This window comes from Haliotis cracherodii, unplaced genomic scaffold, assembly GCF_022045235.1.
Source record: "Haliotis cracherodii isolate W230 unplaced genomic scaffold, xgHalCrac1.p SCAF_4, whole genome shotgun sequence".
In the NCBI taxonomy this organism is placed as follows: Eukaryota; Metazoa; Mollusca; class Gastropoda; order Lepetellida; family Haliotidae; genus Haliotis; species Haliotis cracherodii.
Genome location: NW_027266297.1, coordinates 28,677,845 through 28,696,922, shown reverse-complemented (window position 1 = coordinate 28,696,922; position 19,078 = coordinate 28,677,845). Strand labels below are relative to the sequence as shown.

The 19,078-nt window shown below is 39.3% G+C and overlaps 1 protein-coding gene across 1 annotated transcript; it reads right to left on the bottom strand.

The window, feature by feature from the left end:
- Positions 1-548: 548 nt before the first annotated feature.
- Positions 549-14,296, bottom strand: LOC139479028 (3-hydroxyacyl-thioester dehydratase X-like). The gene is made up of 5 exons (XM_071261765.1): positions 13,977-14,296; positions 13,385-13,530; positions 4,588-4,848; positions 4,020-4,208; positions 549-2,833 (listed from the first exon to the last, which is right to left on the bottom strand). The coding sequence occupies exons 1-5, from the start codon at positions 14,294-14,296 to the stop codon at positions 2,649-2,651; spliced, it is 1,101 nt and encodes a 366-aa protein (XP_071117866.1). The 3' UTR covers positions 549-2,648.
- Positions 14,297-19,078: the final 4,782 nt, after the last annotated feature.

The window sequence follows — 19,078 nt, the reverse complement described above, 5'->3', positions numbered from 1 at the left end:
GGCTCGATCGAAGCGCCACCAGTGCCTATTACTAGTTATGTCCCTTATATGGCCCTAGTACTGACCAATCAGATTCCACTTCTCATGTCAGAACACGCACGCACGCACGCACGCACTCACACAAACACATCTCTGCATCCGCCACTGACGTTTAGTGTCAGATAATGATGACAATCAGCCCCGGAATGTAAACTTGTTACGTCTTTTTCGCTACCAAATCAATGTTGTTCTTGGGGTCGGGGTCTTTACAGTTCACCATGCATGGCATTCGTGTTGTGAGAGTTAAAACGTGAGCTGCGGTTGCTCAAATAAACATCTAAATCTCACTGCTTTCTGTCTTGTTCAATATTCCATTCCCGTCCGATGATGGGAGACTGCTGGTAGTTGTAGTCTGGGTACGAAGTCGCAAAATTGCAACCTTAGTAACACTCCTCATATTTCACACAATCAGAAACAGGAGATATAGAATCAAGAGATATAGAATCAAAACAGGTTCATGAGATCTGATGAAAATGAGTATATTCATAAACATTTTGAACGACAGAAAATGTATAATAAAAATCATCTATGTACCAAACTCAAAAACAATGTTCCCACTAAGGCACAGTGGTAGAAACTAACAATTTTAGTCCACTAGTCCTTATAATGATAACATATAGCAAAACCCTTAAATATGGCAAATTTCTATGAGTCCTTATGACACCTTAACTACTGGGCACTTTGGCAAGGACTACAGGACTAGTGCCAATTTTTGTGGCACCTTTTGATTCCAGTGCTGGAAACTAAACATGAAAAGCAAGGAGGTCTTGTCAAAAGACAGCTGTTAATCTCAAGGCCCTAGGTCACCACTTAATTCTAATTCCAAAAGTTTAATATATATACTGGTGTTACAAAAATGTTTATGATATTGATTTGCGCTCAATCTTGACTAAATCCAAAAGTGAAGGGCGGTTGAGGAAACATTTTATGACATACTAGTATTTAATAACATGTAACATCTGTAAATGCAATACACTGTATTAATACACAACATATAGACCCTGCCGAAAACATCTAACAATCATAAAATCTGAGTATAGCTGAATTATTGTGGAATATTTGCAATAGTTTAAAAGGGCAAACATGAATATTCAAATTAACAAACATTTCAAAATAACAAACCAGCATGTTTATATATGTATATACTGGTGTTAAAAATATGTGTATAATATATCTTTTGTCCTCAATCTTGACTTAATCCAAAAGTGAAATTCAATAAAGGACCCATATTATAATAAATTATATAACACCAAATACATGAGCACATCTACTGGTAATATCTGTATATGCAATGAACAACATATAAACCATGCCAAAAACTATAAAAACTGAGGAACAAGTCAATGTAGTGTACCTGAAATAGTGTGGTATATTTGCAATAGTTTAAAAGTCACAATAAAAGGGCAAACAAGAATATTCAAATTAACAAACATTTCAAAACAACAAACCTGCATATAATATTTCATAATGATTGGCCGTAGAAGGGTTCAAAATATACAAATGCCAAAACATGCGTTATAAATAATTCTGCATAATGACACACAGCAGAAATGGTTAAGTTGGCAAAATAACATTTTCAATATGGCTCCCACAGCAACCATGTTTAAAACAGTATCAGATTTCTGTGAATAATTTTAAAGACACCATTTTTCAGATAATGTACAGAAAAATTCAACATCACATGCCTTGAGATTTCAGAGATGTTGAAAAGGGAAAAAGATTATGATTGACCGACAGCCCATGACACAATGTAACACATAAAAACATATCTATTATAAGGGTAACGCTAATTTTCAGGGCATTACCATTTGCAGAAGCCCTAGGTCTTCCATTAACTGCCCGACATATAATATATAGCTAAAATGGATGGAATTTGTTATAAAAAACAAACAAATGACAATGTCGGTTTTGAAACAGCAATCAACACGGATTTCACTGACCCACTTTTACAAAAATGGAAACGTCATAGAACAAACCAGATGACGTCACTATTGAACGTGACGTTCCCCATCCCCATCCCCATCCCAATGACGTCAACTAACAACGGGCATGATAATGGCCCGTCATCAAGCAATATGAGGGCATTATCAAGTTACAGTTGACGGCTCATTTCTGATAACATACGAGCGGTTTAATGATAATTCTATCCATTTTAGCTACAATATTCATTAACACATTCAACTCTTTGTGATTTCAAGCTTCTTACAGGTATCACTTTAGTATACTTTTGCACATCAAACAAAGATGGGCTGTAAAACACAGAAGACAATTTGGTCAGCAAGTATCTTGATAAAAAGGTATGATGGCAATACTTATAAATAATGATATACAACACATATAAACTTCAAGATTTAAATAAATACATCATCAAAGGAATGACTAGAAATGCAACCTTAATATATTTAGCAATCCTTTAAAGCCAGTTAAACTCCCTGGCTGACACTGGCTCCCTAATGTTTCAAGTAATATTACTTACAATTCATATTTAACCATACAATACTCCTAAATCTGTATACATGTGATACATGACCTCACTATTAAAATCTGGCATCATGACACAAAGCATTATGATGCATACATTGGTGAATGTTGCAGCCATACAAACATGGCTACTTCCCCATCTTGACAGTTCCTGTAACATGGGGTGCTCCTGTAGATTCCTCACAGCACTTGAACCACATTTGTGACATATCCCTGCTGTCTTTACCATACTGTATCCTAGCTTCTCCAGGCATGAAAAGAGGGCGTTTAAAGGTGGATTCAACATGAATAGGATAGGTTCTCTTCACTTTGTCTAGAAGATAAGAGAGAGGCTCAGTTTAAGGTATATCAAACCAATCCTAAAAATCCAGACCTATATCTTGCACATTAGACATGGGCAAATCTGTTTGCCAAACAAATAATAATTCCATATTAGTCTTTCATTCATGGGAGATAGCCCCTACTAATAATTTTGCACTGTATTCTAACCAAATGAAGCGTAATAAAATCTCCTTCCTTGCCTTTGCCTGACAAAGGGAACATATTCCATAAGTCTGCATGGTCAGATTTCGGGGAGGGAAGCATACAGTAGGATTCTTTGAGGTAGATAGATAAGGGGACTGGGGGCCAAAGAAGCAGACATTTTCTGGAGACAAATTATATTGGGACATTTTCATAGTTTTACCAACTTTTGAAAAGATATTCTCCTAAATCTCTACCAAATTTGAAAACCATCTAAAGGAGATTTTGTATTACATTCAGTCAGTGTCCAAGAAACTGAACCGTTCTGAAACCCTACAGTTGTAGGATAATAGTCCAAACAGAACTGGGCAAGACCAACTGCATATGGATCCATCCACAACCTGGGAAGTCACTTAGGAAGGTATGAACTATTATCTTACAAAGTGTAATAAATATGACATCAAGGTAAAATGTTGTGATTGAAGAGTTAATATCAGACCAGTAAAAATCTCGAAGAATACCACAGAAGGATAGGAGTGGTTGGTAAATATAATATAATATAATATTTGATGACAGCCTATTTAGAGACACTTCATCAGTAATATACTGGCAGTTTTCTGGGAACATATGTAATAACCTGCAATGTAAATTTACATCCCTGGGTTTCCTGTATGACTGAATCCAGCTGATAAAAACTTTTTAAAAGTATCTTTTTCATTTGGACTGGTTGTCCAGAATTTGTCTAACAGATATCCTTGGCCAATATGTTATGATGGCAGGTTCATTTGATGTAAATTTCTTGAAAAGACATCTTGATTGAAATATACATAAAGATGCACAAATAAGAATATTTCAAATGAAGAACATTTTGATTTATTCATATTTTACTATGTAAACTTAAAGGCAGATTTATGCTTGAAATAAGAAAAAGAACTTATCCAACCCTAGAATAATAAAAAAGTACCACATTGAACAGAAGACATTTTGTACAGGACTAACAGATAATTTCTAAGCATGAAGGCATTGTGATTTATTACCATTCCCAAAAACTTCATCCAGTGTTCTAGCTAGTGTCCACATCCCATGGGCTATTGGTGCCCTGAAACCCATCAGTTTGGCTGTCCAGGGAAATAGGTGGTGAGGGTTCCAGTCCCCTGTAGCCTTGGCATATCGCACACCTGTGTCTTGGCGGACATGAAGCAGGCACTCACCGAGCAGGTTAGTATCTGTGTGAAACAGAAAACAAACAACAAATCTTCCCACATGGTACTTTAGGTAAATATTTCTCATCACTATAAAATTAAGATGCTCATTCATCATCATTCATTCAGGTACATTCAGGTTCAGATGGAAATTATTGAAATCTGTAAATAATCAAGTCTTGATTAAAATTATGGAAAAACATTTTGTGTACAAATCCGAGAAGTATTGACAACGGTATGTGCCAAGCTTAAATCTGACTCATATTTTGGTGTTCAACAATCATGTTTTCAGTCACATTCTGGGAAGATGTCAAAACTTATGGAGCATGGAGATTGATGCACAGGAAATGGATTTCCAACCATTTTATCGAAAATTTAAAGACCCAAACTTCAGAACACATACCAACAGTTTTGCTTGCATCTGTTTTCTTAGCATTCCTTGATGTTCCACTTTTCTGTTGTTTCGGACTTCTGGATAACACTGTGATTATGCCTTCCCACACACACAAGTTGTGACGGTCTGTAACCTTGTACTCAGCATTTACTTCAATCCCTCTCTCTACTTTCACACAGTGTAATGCTCTTGCATGAATGTCGAACCCACCATCCAGTAGATCATCTAAGGGGCGGTGCTGTGTTATTGTCTGCCTAATGTGAATCAGGCCTGGAACAATGTTTCAAAAATACAGTGTAAGTGTACTGGGCCCTGTTCCACAAAGCAATCTTACCTTACTACCTTAAGCCTGTGTTAAAGTAGGGGAGTTATGATCACCTAACCGCTTAGATCGCACTGGGGAACGGGGTCCTGTGCAGATTAACACAGAACAGGGAACCTGGACCGAAGCATAAGCAACAGGGGGGTGGGGGTTGGGGGTTGGGGGGGAGGGTAATAACTTGTAACAAAGTATAAACCTTTTTCAAATTGCACTCATAAAAGGTTTATGAGTTATAATCTTAGTAAAATCTGAATATCTTTTACATTTGTATACTTATCCTGCATTACTCCTTAAAGCATCTAGTGCTAACCTTACGACAAAAAAAACAGCGCTCAGCGATCATCCTAGGTGAAGAAAAAAGATTGTTTCTGTCTTCAGTCTACTTTTTCAAGGTTCCATCACCGTTGTCATGTGACCGTCCTTGGTGACGTCACATCTGATCACAATACTGCTTGTCTCACAATTGGTTGATTGGTTGATTGATTAACGCCGCACTCAGCAATATTCCAGCTATATGATGGCGGTCTGTAAATAATCGAGTCTGAACCACACAATCCAGTGAATAATATCATGAGCATCGATCCACGCAATTGGGATTGATGACATGCATCAAACAAGTCAGCAGGCCTGACAAGAAGAGTTCACCTTCATCTTTGACCCCCACAATCGTAGTGATTGGTTGAATGGTGAAGGATGGGTCAGGTTGGCCTTGTAGCTGATTCTTTGCTATGAAATCCCAGCACAGTCCTAGATGAACTGCTCCCTGTGTACCATGCTCAAAGTGGACACGAGTGATTTCGAGTACATGTAACTCGCTAACGCATGCCGCAGTGGCTAGAGCCAAGTGAAAAATTGTCTTCTTGGTGAGGTTGAAAAAGGATGATCCTGTAGTACCGGAACTTTGGTCATTTTGCGATTTTCCGGAACAATCAACACTCAATTAAGTGCAACCAAATATATCGTAATGGTGCTACCTTTCAAGTGTCATTCAATCTCATTAAAATCAGATCTTAGTTCTCGCTACCGCTAAACAAAGATCTGAGGACATCCCATTAGGGGTCACATCACACCGACCTTGCGCGAACTTGGACCGACCAATATAAGGCCTGACAAGAAGTCGACATTAGCCAATCAGGAGGCAGCTTTCTCATGCTTTACGGCACTAATTTCAAATTGGCGACTACGCTTCGAAGCATATTTTGACAAATTCTCGATTACAAATTTGAAACCTGAACAAAAGAACATTTTGGAATGGCTAATAGATGGTCTACACATTGTATGGATTCAGTCGTTAAACCCTTTACTATCGTTCGGAATTTCTCGTGTTAAAGCTTTCGAGGTTGCATTATCAGAATTCACATTCTGAATGTCACTTTCATGATCTGGTAAGCGACGCTCTGATTGGTCGGATGAAAGGTCGTTCTGACGTGACCCCTAATGGGATGTCCTCAGATCTTTGTTTGGCGGTAGCGAGAACTAAGATCTGATTTTAATGAGATTGAGTGTCATTTGGTATGCAAGTGTTGGAGGTACTCAGGAAAGAATTGAGGTGACACTGTAGTGGGATCTTGATTCTTGGCCTTTCAAAAGGTTTCAAACAATGGCCACTTGTCATCCTATACCCATTGGTAGAAGGGCGATCTGCCAAGGCAATCGCCTTAGCTGCCCTTGCCAAATAGTCTTTTGGCGCTTAGTGCCCCTTTAAGACAAACCAAGTGTGCAGATGATATCTGCCTGGCGTTGGGTGAGGTAGTTTGCTGTGAGGGTGGATGAGTAAGTTCGGACACTCTTTGAGGGTTAGTGGATCGTCTTTTGATCGACTTCTGGGGTCGACGAACCACCAAGTCAGAGTGAGACTCTTGGTAGCTTTGATTTTGTGTATCAGCCTGGGAAGCAGTACAGGAAGTGGAAAAGCGTACGCTTTTAGCCCTTCCCAGGGGATGCTGAATGCATCTTCCACCCAAGTTGGTGCTTCTGATGTGTTTCGAACAGGTTGATGTTGACATGACCAAAGCGCTGAATCACCGGTTGAAACGCCTCTGGTACTTTGTTACACAGTGGTTTTGGTTGGCAATATGATCGCTGTTATCTGTCTTGAAGATCCACCATCCCAAGGCCCCTCTGCATATGGACCAGCACTGAGCCTGTTAATGGAATGTCATTTTGTAACTTGAAACTCCAAAATCTCTGTTCAGATCTGAGCACATTCTGACCACTGGAGGACATAGTATCTGGGTGGAGTTTCCACTCCGTGAGAGCCAACTTGTCTGGTTGGGATCTGCCAGAATGTTCCGACATCAAGGGATGTGCTGGACTAGGAATTGTCCTATATGATCCACTAGATGAAAGAACTGGAACGTCTGCTGAAGTAGGGAGTGATAGTGTGTCGTGCCCTGAATGCGCAGGCACCAAACCACTGTGCTGTTGTTTGTGGAGATTGCAAATTGGGTGAACCGTAGCTGCTCCTGCAAATGTGAGATGGCCAGAATTAGCACCTCCAACTTGAGGTCGTTGATGTGCAAAGTACATCGTGTGCCAGACCACCGCCCTGCAGCTGTCTGGTCCTGTGCACCCCACCCTTAAAGGGAGGCATCTACGAACAGGTGAAGTTTTGGGGTTAGCCCGAATAAGGATACGCCTCCAAGATGTTCGACACTACCATCCGCCAGCTGAGATGTGTCGTTAGGTGGGATGATAGAGTGATGGCTGCACATGGGTCTTGACGCCTGATGATGTAGTCAGCCTCTGTTTGTCAGATCCTGGGCTGAAGTGAGTAACAGCAACAACACTTGCCATTGTTAAAGTGTGTGAGATTGTCGCAGGGCAGGTGACAGGTGGTGTAAGATCTTGAGCCACCTGTCCCTCTGATTTGATAGAGGGTCCTGGTATGTGTGGAACAGGCCTCCTATGAACTGGAGTTGGTAAGAGGGAGTTAACTCTGACTTTGCCTCGATGACCGTCCAACCCAGTTGATATAGTAGACGCTTGGTGAAGTCCTGATGGCGCACCAGGGTAGTTGTGTCCCGATGACCCAGGAAATAAGTTGTCTATGTGCGACTCTAACAGGATGTTCCTCAGATGTAGAAAGGCAGCAACTGGCTTGGTTATTTGTGTAAATAGCCACGAAACGACCAACATGCCAAAGGGCAGGAATGCCCATTTGTAGTGGACCCCATTGAATAGGAACCTGAGAAACCTCCTGTCGGAGGGATGAATAGGTACATGCAGGGATGCAACATGCAAATTGAGACTGACCATAGAGTTGAAAACTTGATGCTTGTCCTGAGCAGTCTCAAGGTTGTGAGGTGGAAATAAGGTGGATGGTCCAGGTTGTGCTGGTTCAAAACAGTGTGATTGTGGATCATCAGTCCTTTTTGGGTACTAGAAAGATCAGAGAGTAGAAGCCCGGTGTTAGCGCTGGGTCATATACAATCTCTACAGCTCTTTCCTCCAGCAAGATGTCTCTGTTGGACTTCAGTAGAAGGAGTTGGTTTCCTTGGGTAAGCCTAAGGAGGAGGAGCTGTGGACAACAGTGGTTCCAACGCTATGTTCAGACAGTAAGCGTAGCGCAGTATGTTAAATACTTTTACAAGCGTCCGCCAGTCCGATTCAGTTCTGACAGTCCTGCTCCATAGCACGGGTCAAAGACACCAGTGCTGACAATGGTTTGAGCAATACCCTGATCTCTGTCTCAATAAAAGCAAATCTGACGTCCAGGATCTTCAATGTGGTTGACTTAGATGAGCCAGTCATCTTCATCCAGATGCAGATCTTCATCCAAGATATGAGCCTGGTCCACTACTGCAAATGCATGGATATGGAAGTAATCTTTTCTGAGTCAGCTTGGAGAAGTCTTCATTCAGCGCCTCGATCACATCCTAAAGCATCGGATCCAGTTGTATAGACGTAAGTTGAGAGAAGATGGTATCTTTCTTGTTGACCCCGGCTCTGGGGGTAGGCGCTACTGTAGTGAGGCGTCTGCCATCCACCATGGCATCTGCGCCAGGCTGTGGTGTTATGTTCCATTCTGTGGAAGAATCCCAATCTTTTTCTGCTGAAGCTTCCAACGAATCGGAATCGTGGAGACGATCTCTCCTCAAACGTGGGCGGCTTCTGCTGCGTTGTGTACATCTCACTCTCAAAGAGTGTTTAGAGTGCGCAGTGATGTCGAGCAATGCAATCAGACCGACGTATGGGCAGCGGGTTGACGCTGGAAGGTTGGTGTACTGGTCGATGTAGAGAGCTCATCAAGAGTTGCTGGTGTCTGGTGTAAGCAGGCGTTGACGCAAGCGCAAGCGCTTGGGTTGTCTGAGCTGTTGGAATTGCAGCTGACGATAGAGGCTGGAACACAGGTGCAGGCACCTTGTACATTTGAGCAATGGACTGCTGCCACATGGACTGCATGAAGTTCTGCATCCAGGAAGTATCAAAGTATGGCGCTGAAGGCTGCGCGTACATGGGGTTCCCTACCAGTTAAGCAGGCGGTACAGCTTTAGGCTGACCCAGCGTCGATGACATCACAGGAGTGGCTGGAAGCTCTGAAGATGCAGTCATAGTTGATGAGCTCGGGAGGGCATAGATTGGCGCTGCGCTCGGCGCAAGTCCTTGTGATGAAACGCTCACAGGAGTATAGAGGATTGAGGCGTGCACTGGCATCAGCCCGTTAGAGGCGCTGTCTGACATGGAGGCCAGGGACACCTGAAAATTATAGATAGGTGCTATACTCACAAAAGAGTCTGGCGCAGCAGAACGCGGAGGCAAGTGAAAGTCCAAGAAACCGAAACCATGGATAGCACACCACCTGGCGACAAAGGTTAAGAGGTGATAATGGGGAAGGGTGTCTGATAGCCTGCTACCCCGCAAAACAATGTGACTGCTGTAGAATATGTTTGTGTGTGACCTGTCTATAAATTGAGAAACTTGATGGGGAGAGAGGTAAACAAAAAATAAATCACACCTTAAATTGGAGTGCATACCTGAGTGCAATCCAGACAATTAGTGCATAAGTTATGCTAAACTTGAAGTTGTAGTGGAAGTATACTTGTACACACCAATAATAAAACCAGAGTTTAAATCTGCAAATTTACGAGTTTAAAATGTATCAAAATACAAACGCGAAACTATAGATAATGCCAGAAAAGGCTAAAGGTATTTAAACTTCAAATACTGTAAATCTTGAAATTAATGTGTCTCCAAATTAATAAGACTGCTGACCCCTAGCCAAAAATGCGACTCAATATCAATGCGACTCAATATCAATGCAACTCCCCAGTAGAGCACTTCCGCAAAAACAATAAACAGTGTTTTCCAAAAAACACCACAGTTTATATGTTTATTCTGTTGACTGGCATAACGAACTTCAAAGGCAATAAAATAACTGAACCAACAACAGTTCTCTGATTGGTATGCTGAGAAGGTGTCAACAAACTTGAGTGAGTGAGTGAGTATGGTTTTACGCCACTTTTAGCAATATTCAAGCAATATCATGGCGGGGGACACCAGAAATGGCCTTCACACATTGTACCCATGTCGGGAATTGAACCCGGGTCTTCGGCGTGACGAGCTAACGCTTTAACCACTAGGCTACCCGACCACTCCTCAACAAACTTGAAGGCAGATAACAAGACAAAGGCTGTAGATCTGAGGAGTATGATGAAGCCTATCGGTGCACATTGGGTCGTGTCAGCCTCTGACAAAGTGTCACTGGAGTGGTCAGTGATGGCTAGTTTGACACAAGTGGGTAGAACTCTTGACCACAGCAGTGATAACTCATCAGATGCCTATTGTGTAATTCCTTTTCTTTGAATGACATTGTTATATACTTGTTACAAGTTTCATTAATGTGAACAAGGACCACTTTCATTTTTCCCATTTAATTCACGCTAGTGTTAATTTCAAGATTTACATTTTAGGAGACAAACATGTGACGTAATACCAAAATGGCGGGAAAACAAGGAGCCACATAGGAGGAAAAGACAAAGACTTTTCATGTGGACTACATACATATTATTACTCAAAAAGCAAACACAATATGATAAGGCATACTTTACCCATCTGCCAAAGATGAAATTTTACATGGTAGCAGAATGCAAACCACAAATTAAGCATAAACTTGAAGGCCCAAAACAAAGCACAATATGCTGCTGGGCAACAAGCCATCTTCCTGAAGCAAGAGAGTTAACTGACTTTAAAAGTCCAGTTTCCACCCTTGCCGAACTTGGCTGGAATTACTGGGCTCGATCGTAGCGCCACCAGTGGCTATTACCAGTTACGTCCCCTCTAAGCCTCTCCTATGGACCAATGAGACTCCACCCTTGTATCACTTGCGTTTGCTTCACCCAAAATGGTGGCACCCAGTCAGGGCGATCTGATCGATAATCAAGATCTATATTGTGATAAAACGGGTCTTACATCACGAAATGCATCAAATCACGTGAGCACCTTGATCTAAAACATGAAAAGATTTGGAAAATATCTGCTGACATCGAGTTGGCGGTGCACATGCTTTGCAAATCCTGCAATCGACCAAAATCTGTACGACAGTTTTCGAACCGGATTTCGATTTCGGTGCGCGATTTTGATTGGACTATGCATAGACTCGTTAGTCCAGCCAAAATGTAACTCCATATTACCAGCCTAGTTCCGCAAGGGTGGAAACTGGACTTTTATAGTCAGTTAACTCACTTGCCTCGGGAAGATGGCAACAAGCAGGAATGCGATCGGATGTGAATGAATGAATGAATGAATGAATTTCTTTATTTCCTCCGGAGTTGAATCCGAAGATTTTACATGGGCAAATACATTATTTACAATACATCAATGAAATTACTTGACTATATACAATGAAATCATGTTATTCACTGCTATGAATAAATAATTTACAATGTACATTTTGAGAGCAGTAAGGTATCTAGTAGATATACATAAGGTGTTTCTTTAAATTCCATATGAAGTGGCAGAAAGACATTATGATGCTTTGCCAAGTATCGTAATCAAGTTCGTTAGTCAAGTCATGGACATCTTCACCGAGAAAGAATGAAAGCATATCATCATCGTCAAGCATATCTATTTTCACGTGTACATCTACATCAAGTTTATCAATCAGGCATGAGAAGAAATTATTTCTGTCAGGCATAAACATTTCACAATGCAAAATAATATGGCAATCATAGTCATAGCAATGTCTATTACAATGGTTACATTCTTTCGACACTTTAGCTCTAAGGACAAACATGGAAATCTGATAAAGTTGGCAGCAATTATCATTTTCATAAATTGTAACTCTCTTACACATTCATGTACATTTGTATGTGCAACAATAATAAAGAACTTCATCTACTCATCTACTTGTATTGATGAGAAAAAGGATTGATGCATTTGGTCATCCATATTATGTTGTGTGTAAGTTAAACACCATGCTAATGTTGGTATACTTTTGTTGCCCGCTGACTACAGCAGGAGTCAATATTCTTCTGTCAGGGGCGCAACTAGGCTGATTTTAAGCATTAGCAAAGCAATGTTATGAGTGCGTGAAGCGCCCGACAGAAATGTTTTTTAATTAGCTCTTAAACGTTATTTCCTGCATTTAGGACAGTTTATATAAGATTTTATTTGAAACAAATATTGGAAATTTATTTATCATAATTTTTTATTAGTAATATATCTACACATTTTCGACTTTCATTCAAGAAACATCTGTGATTACAAATGAAATTTGAACATTAAAACAAATCAATTATATTACTTTTTGTGTTTTTACATGTTCATTCGTGGTATGTGCATGATGTGATGGCTATTTATTTTGTCATAGTTAACACGAGCCAACCTTTCATCATTATGAAAATAATTTGAGAGCGTTGTTTGCTTACTTCATGAAGTATGTATATTTTGTGAAACACTCACTTTAGAGGGCTCTCTGCTAGTCCGATTGAAATACTAATAAGTATAGTTATATGAAATTTTCATATAACTATACCTACTAGTATTTCTTCACATTATTTCCTGAAGGTTTCATTACTTCATTACTGATATCTCAATGCAAGATGAACAGAAAATACATCAAATGGTGTTTTTTATTTTAATTTTATAATTCAACTTTGAAATGAACACTGAACACAGATACCTTTTCACTTTGATCACAACATTGAAAAACACATTACTGGTACATATGAAGTAACATATCATCGACAGAATCACAGAATCTTGACCTTTGACTTAACGTTGAAAATTTAGTTCAGAACATCATATTAACAGACAAAAGTTCCTGGTAGACTACTAATCAGCGATAGAAACAAATGTTTTTAGTCAAATAGTCCTTATGATGATAAAATATATCAAAATCCTTAAAAATGGCAAGTTTCTACTCGTCCTTGTGATACCATAACTATGAGGCAGCTTGGCAAGGACTACAGAATAGTGCGAATTTCTACTGCGGCTAAATAGGCTATTAGTTTGTCATAAGTAAGTTGAAAAACAAATTCTCACCTAGGGGACTTATGTAACTTCTTGGAGAGCTTGCAAGAAATGCAGACATTCGCATAAATATAGTTTCAGGATAGCAGATCGGAACAGCATCATTTGTCTTTACACAAGATAGCTTCTTGTATGCTTCTAAGGACTCTGCATCTAGTCTACAAGAAAGATTGATGATTATGTTAATCAACAAGTGTTCTTATGCCAAAGTTAGCAATATATTACAGTAAAGGGCGAAGGTCACTGATATACGACAAAAGAAAATAAATAATGCTTCAAAAATATTATTTTTCGATGATATTTCCATGACTTTATAATATTTTCAATTTTCCATAGTCCAGGCCTGGGAAACTCTTATACCCAAAACATAAATATCCAGAAACAAGAATAAAGCACTAGTTTTTTCTATCTTATTCCTAACAATAAATGTGCACACAAAAGGTCAAAATGTAGCACGACACATGCCATTGATGATTGGGATTAAGAGTTCTGGGAGTGGGAACGATTACAACTTCCGAGCTCTGGCAGTAGCTCTCCCGATTTCATTGTCCATAAGTCTGAATAAATATATATAACAAGAGAAATTGCACCATAAGATACATACCTGAAATTAGTAATTGACAATTTAAGCCATGGATCACCTGGTATGATATTACTTTCGTTCAACACAGACACTTTTCCACCTGTTTCGAGTTGAGTGGGCGGGTCTCGAGCAGACGACTCCCTTGCCCGGTTCGTCTTGATGTATAAACGTCCTTGTTTTCTAGTGACAATCATAAAAAAACTCCTGAGCAGTATCCTTTGGAACGATGGTTTGTTCTCAAACGTGATCTCAAACTTTTCATTTGAAAATAGTTTATATTTTAAGAGAAAGATCATGAGCACGAGCACCAACAATCCAATTACACACGTGAGGGCAGCCATTTTCACTCCTGCGCAAGCTCCACGCAGCGCGTTCGGGGACTCCGGTGCAGTGTATATATGCTGACTGCCGACCGCAAGGAACTCTGGGTAGGAGAATGACGCTTTGGCTCTCGAAATGCAGCGTTCCCTGTTAAGCTGGTTCCCGGCTCCCTATGCGCGTCGTCAACTTGCGCCAAGCTAGGAGCCGGTACAGGCCAAAATAAAAAACACTCAGCGTGTTTATTTGACGTCACATCCGGTGATTTTCAAAAATGGCTACACTAATGCCATATACAAGGGAGGGACACACCTGTGAGAAGCGTGTCATCTTGCGTTTGCTGTAGTTAGCCAAAATCTGATGGCGGGCAATTTTATAGGGTGGAAACTGGACAAACAAAATCAACTGACAGTATCGCCAATCTTTTGGAGCGCTACGGCGGACAAAAATTGGTTCATGGGTTGAATTTAAAGTGAAGACAGAAAATATATAAAAAAATGCATTTCTGATATTCGATAATTTTGTTTGCGTTTCTATATTCCCATAAACCTAAAACAATTAGATCATGCCCTATAAATGGTTAAAAGAGCTGCAATGTTATTATTGTTGACATATTTATTTACAAGAATTCACGTCTATATTTTTTTGCGGATTTACACAAAGTGTGCACTCCCCAACTTTTTCGTTTGCAAATACCTCTATAAACTAAATTATCGAAGTCAACTCTGAAATAATCTATGTTCCATTGACATAATATATAAAGCTATCACGTTTCATGATAGTTGCCAAACTATTGGTACCCATATGTTTAATTTTGTATTTGCTTGGAATGTAAAGGGCAACTTAATTCCTAAGAACAGTTAACGTAAATATTATATAAATAGTATACTGCAATCGTTTGATTCATTATTGATGGTTGATCTTTGAAGATTTTATAGATTTTCGGCAACGAGGTCCATTTACACCTTGTCCATAAAGAAGGCTTACACAATTCCTAAAAATGTTATGAAGTAGAGAACCTGCCAGACAGTCATATATGTCCCTCCTCTTCAACCCTCACTTTGAAGTCGAATACAATATTCAAACTGCACCACGCACATAGATACACTTCACAGTTTTGAATACTGTGGGAAATTCCCTGTTTGGTCATATCATCCACTGGCATTTTGGGCCAAGCAAAACTACGGAAGATGACCTCTGAAAATTAGGTCCTATAAATAGCCCTAGAATCGTTTAGAATGTCTTGGAAAATACACAAACGACGAAGTGAACTTTCCGAACAATATTGGATAGTGTTTACAAAATCACGTTTCACATATACCGGTTATGAGATGCCTGTAACATCACGTTAATTTCATACTCAGGTGCCATTCATACATCCTTGAATTCCTCATACAGAGTAGAATCAAATGATGAAATCAAACAAAATAAATCAGGTGTCAACATGTGCTCGAAAAACTACAGTTGTTTGAAATGTAAACAAAGCAAAATTCAGATTTTACGCAGTGTAGCATTTTCTCCTTTTTGAACTAACCATTCGTCTATTCATTGAATAATTGGCTCAATAATTTCAGAATATGCAAGGGAAGAGAATCGTATGAAGAATTAGGGAACTAAAAATAGATACCTGGCAATGGTTGGTATTTTCAACAGATATTGTCAAAGTTTCCGTCCTGTACGTGTGACGCCATGACTGACGCAAAATCACGCACAACGACAACGGTATTTATCGGAATTTCTGACTATTTCTGTTGGTTAAATAACAGCAGACTGAATGTCAGAATGTTTCTGATTACTTACATGTCACATTTATGTATATACGATCCCTGATTCAACGAAAGTCCCATTTTAAAATCCCGCGTACTGTTGACAGTGAACACGCCATTTTTCAAAAAGTCGGTCACAGGTAGTGATGTCATACGCCAACATTGTTGTACATATTTGGTAATTTCCTTGAGGTGAAGGTCCTTGAACATGTCGAATGAGAGTGAACACGATCATTGTATCATGCTGTTTACAGTTGTAATTATTATGTAGATTTTGCATATCTTTTATACATCTTTTCACACCTTTATTTCATGGTTTTTGCTATTCTATTCCAATTTCAATGTTTTCAACAGAAGTTTCATCATTTTAACGTAATCATCCAATAAATATATTGCAACCACACACGAGTCGTACAACACATTTCTATTTTGTCGGAAGAGTCACATCATATATATGTTACGAGTTATTCCTTATTCCTTAAATTGAACAACAACCCACGTAAACATAAACATTTTTGACGTCATGGAATGGAAAGGCAAAGTTAGGAATATTTTCAATGCGACATTTATATTGTATGCGTGGCTCTACATATGTCGACATATATAAATTTCCAACATGCGTATCTCGTTCAAATACCTGAGAATATTTTATTCGCTCAAAGTTTTCTGACAAGTGTATTAAAAATATTTTTCTCGCATAGCACAATTTCGGGGTGTATTCGAAAACCTGCGAAATGTTCATGCAATGAATACGCTAGACAATATTCACTATTATTTCTCTTACATATTGATATCATGTACGCACAATATATGAAGAAAATAATTTTGGAAATTTAATTTCCTACAATTAATTACAATTTACAGTTTGAAGGTCTTTCCTGCACCAGATGGTGGCACATCTAGCAAAATGACTAAAGTAGTTTGTGACGTTTGTCAGTGGAGGCTTTTGTAGAAGGGTAGCGCTTCGTCTAAAAATAGCGACCAATGAAAAATTACATAACATAGTGTATGTTTAATATTTCGAAGGCGCTCACAGCCATTGTATCATTGGCCTGTACCGGCTCCTATATTGTGATATTGGAGACGGGGCCCAGCTTACGTTCCCTGTACGCTGCATTCGTCAACACTCGCCCCTTTCCGTAACCTGCTATTCGGCTTGCCCCGGAATAACACGAGTTGGTCACGAATGGAAATGTACGAGATTATTCATTGCTCATCATTTGTACTGCCTGTATATCACCGCTTGGTTTCATATTGTAAGTTATTACTACGAAAAATATATTTTAAATACATAAAACTGCGAAAGAAAAGCGTTTTAGGTAGGATAATGATTTGATTAAATACAAAAGTGGGAACCATACACGAAACGAAGTTATTTCAATAATTTAATGAAAATCGATATATACAAGTAACATATTATTTTTTTGGTCAATATGATCACAAAAAATACATTTTATTAATGTACATGTTTATTCTTCAGCATAAATGTAGGGACATAAGAATGCGAAATAGTTCGATAGGGCAGCGAACATATGAAGTATTGTGTGAAAAATTATCATATAAATGCTTATATTATATAATTGAATATAAAACATAACACTCAACTGAAGGCAACCATTTCCCTTTACAAAACTCAATCAAATAATTAATCAATAGTGTTTTGGAGATGTCGTCACTCGAATCTGTTTGCTCGCTTACAATTTTATTATAGCCGAAAAATTATGTTTCAAATGTCGTTTGATTGTTTTATCTTTTCAAGGTTCTGATGAATGTAGATTAACAAATCCTACACATTCCTTTCTCATAATAAATAAATGTAAGCAAATTACAATACATTATTTTCTTGAAGACTTCTTCAACGCTTATGACACAAAGACTATACACTAGACACAGATTGTCGTTTTCTTCGACAATTGTACAATTCACGTGTGAGGTAAACTGGGGTTTAATTTACATGGTGTGTGTGTGTGTGTGTGTGTGTGTGTGTGTGTGTGTGTGTGTGTGTGTGTGTGTGTGTTTGCGCGTACGTGTGTGTCTGTCTGTCTGTCTGTTATAATCCGGACATATATCGGTTTTATAGTGCTAACCCACTGATCGAGGCACCATTCACTCTCAGACTCAGTGACTTTCAACCGGCCAGATCTTGTTTCATCCTCTTTAAAATGCCGGGAGCCGGGCAGGGTCACAACGGGTTTTAACATATTTTGGTATTATGACGCGGCCAGGAGATCGAACCACCGATTTGCAGGCAGACGCTCCATCCACATGACCACTGAGTCCGTGTGTGTTGCTGTACGTGGGTCAATATTGTATCATTATTCCCTATCAGGCGGTGGTCAAAACGGACATGTAGCATCTCAATAATATATTACATCTACCTTAATGTTTATTTTGTTGATGTCACACGTTTTCACATGTTATGCACTAATCACTTTTGGTTGCGCTCAGCTCGGCACGGAAGACCATTTTATACTGCACATGGATCATTTGTGTGTTATCTCTGAAATAACTTATTAGAGAATAAACACAACTTGTATGCATATATATACATTTCTGCTACGGCTGGGACGAGTCCAAATTTACTACCCGGATACCCTCCACCTTATTCCCCGACCGCCCCCGGGTACCTGCTGTAGATATTTAGAGACGGGTACAAACTGTCCGATTTGGAAAAGTTTGACCTTAGCCCTGGCAAAATGTATTTAGAAACACGTGTAAAACGATCTGGTCATGCATACACTGAAGTTTACTGCATGAAGTTTTATCTTTTTTTCAAACGTAAAAGTCAGAAGGAATGTGTACATTGTCAAAAAGAAAAGGGAACATTAGTGACTTATACTGTAATCATAGAGTTTTAGATATTTTTTGTCATTAAACAATATATCACGTGACTATATATCCTGTGGGGTACCCTCCCTCCGTCCCTCTCCTCCTCCCCCCCAACCCGTGTACCCGAGTTACCCGTCCCAAGTATTATTGTTAAGCGTAGCGTTGTGGTTAAGCAGTTCGGCAGACGGTTAATATATATTCGTACCCCCT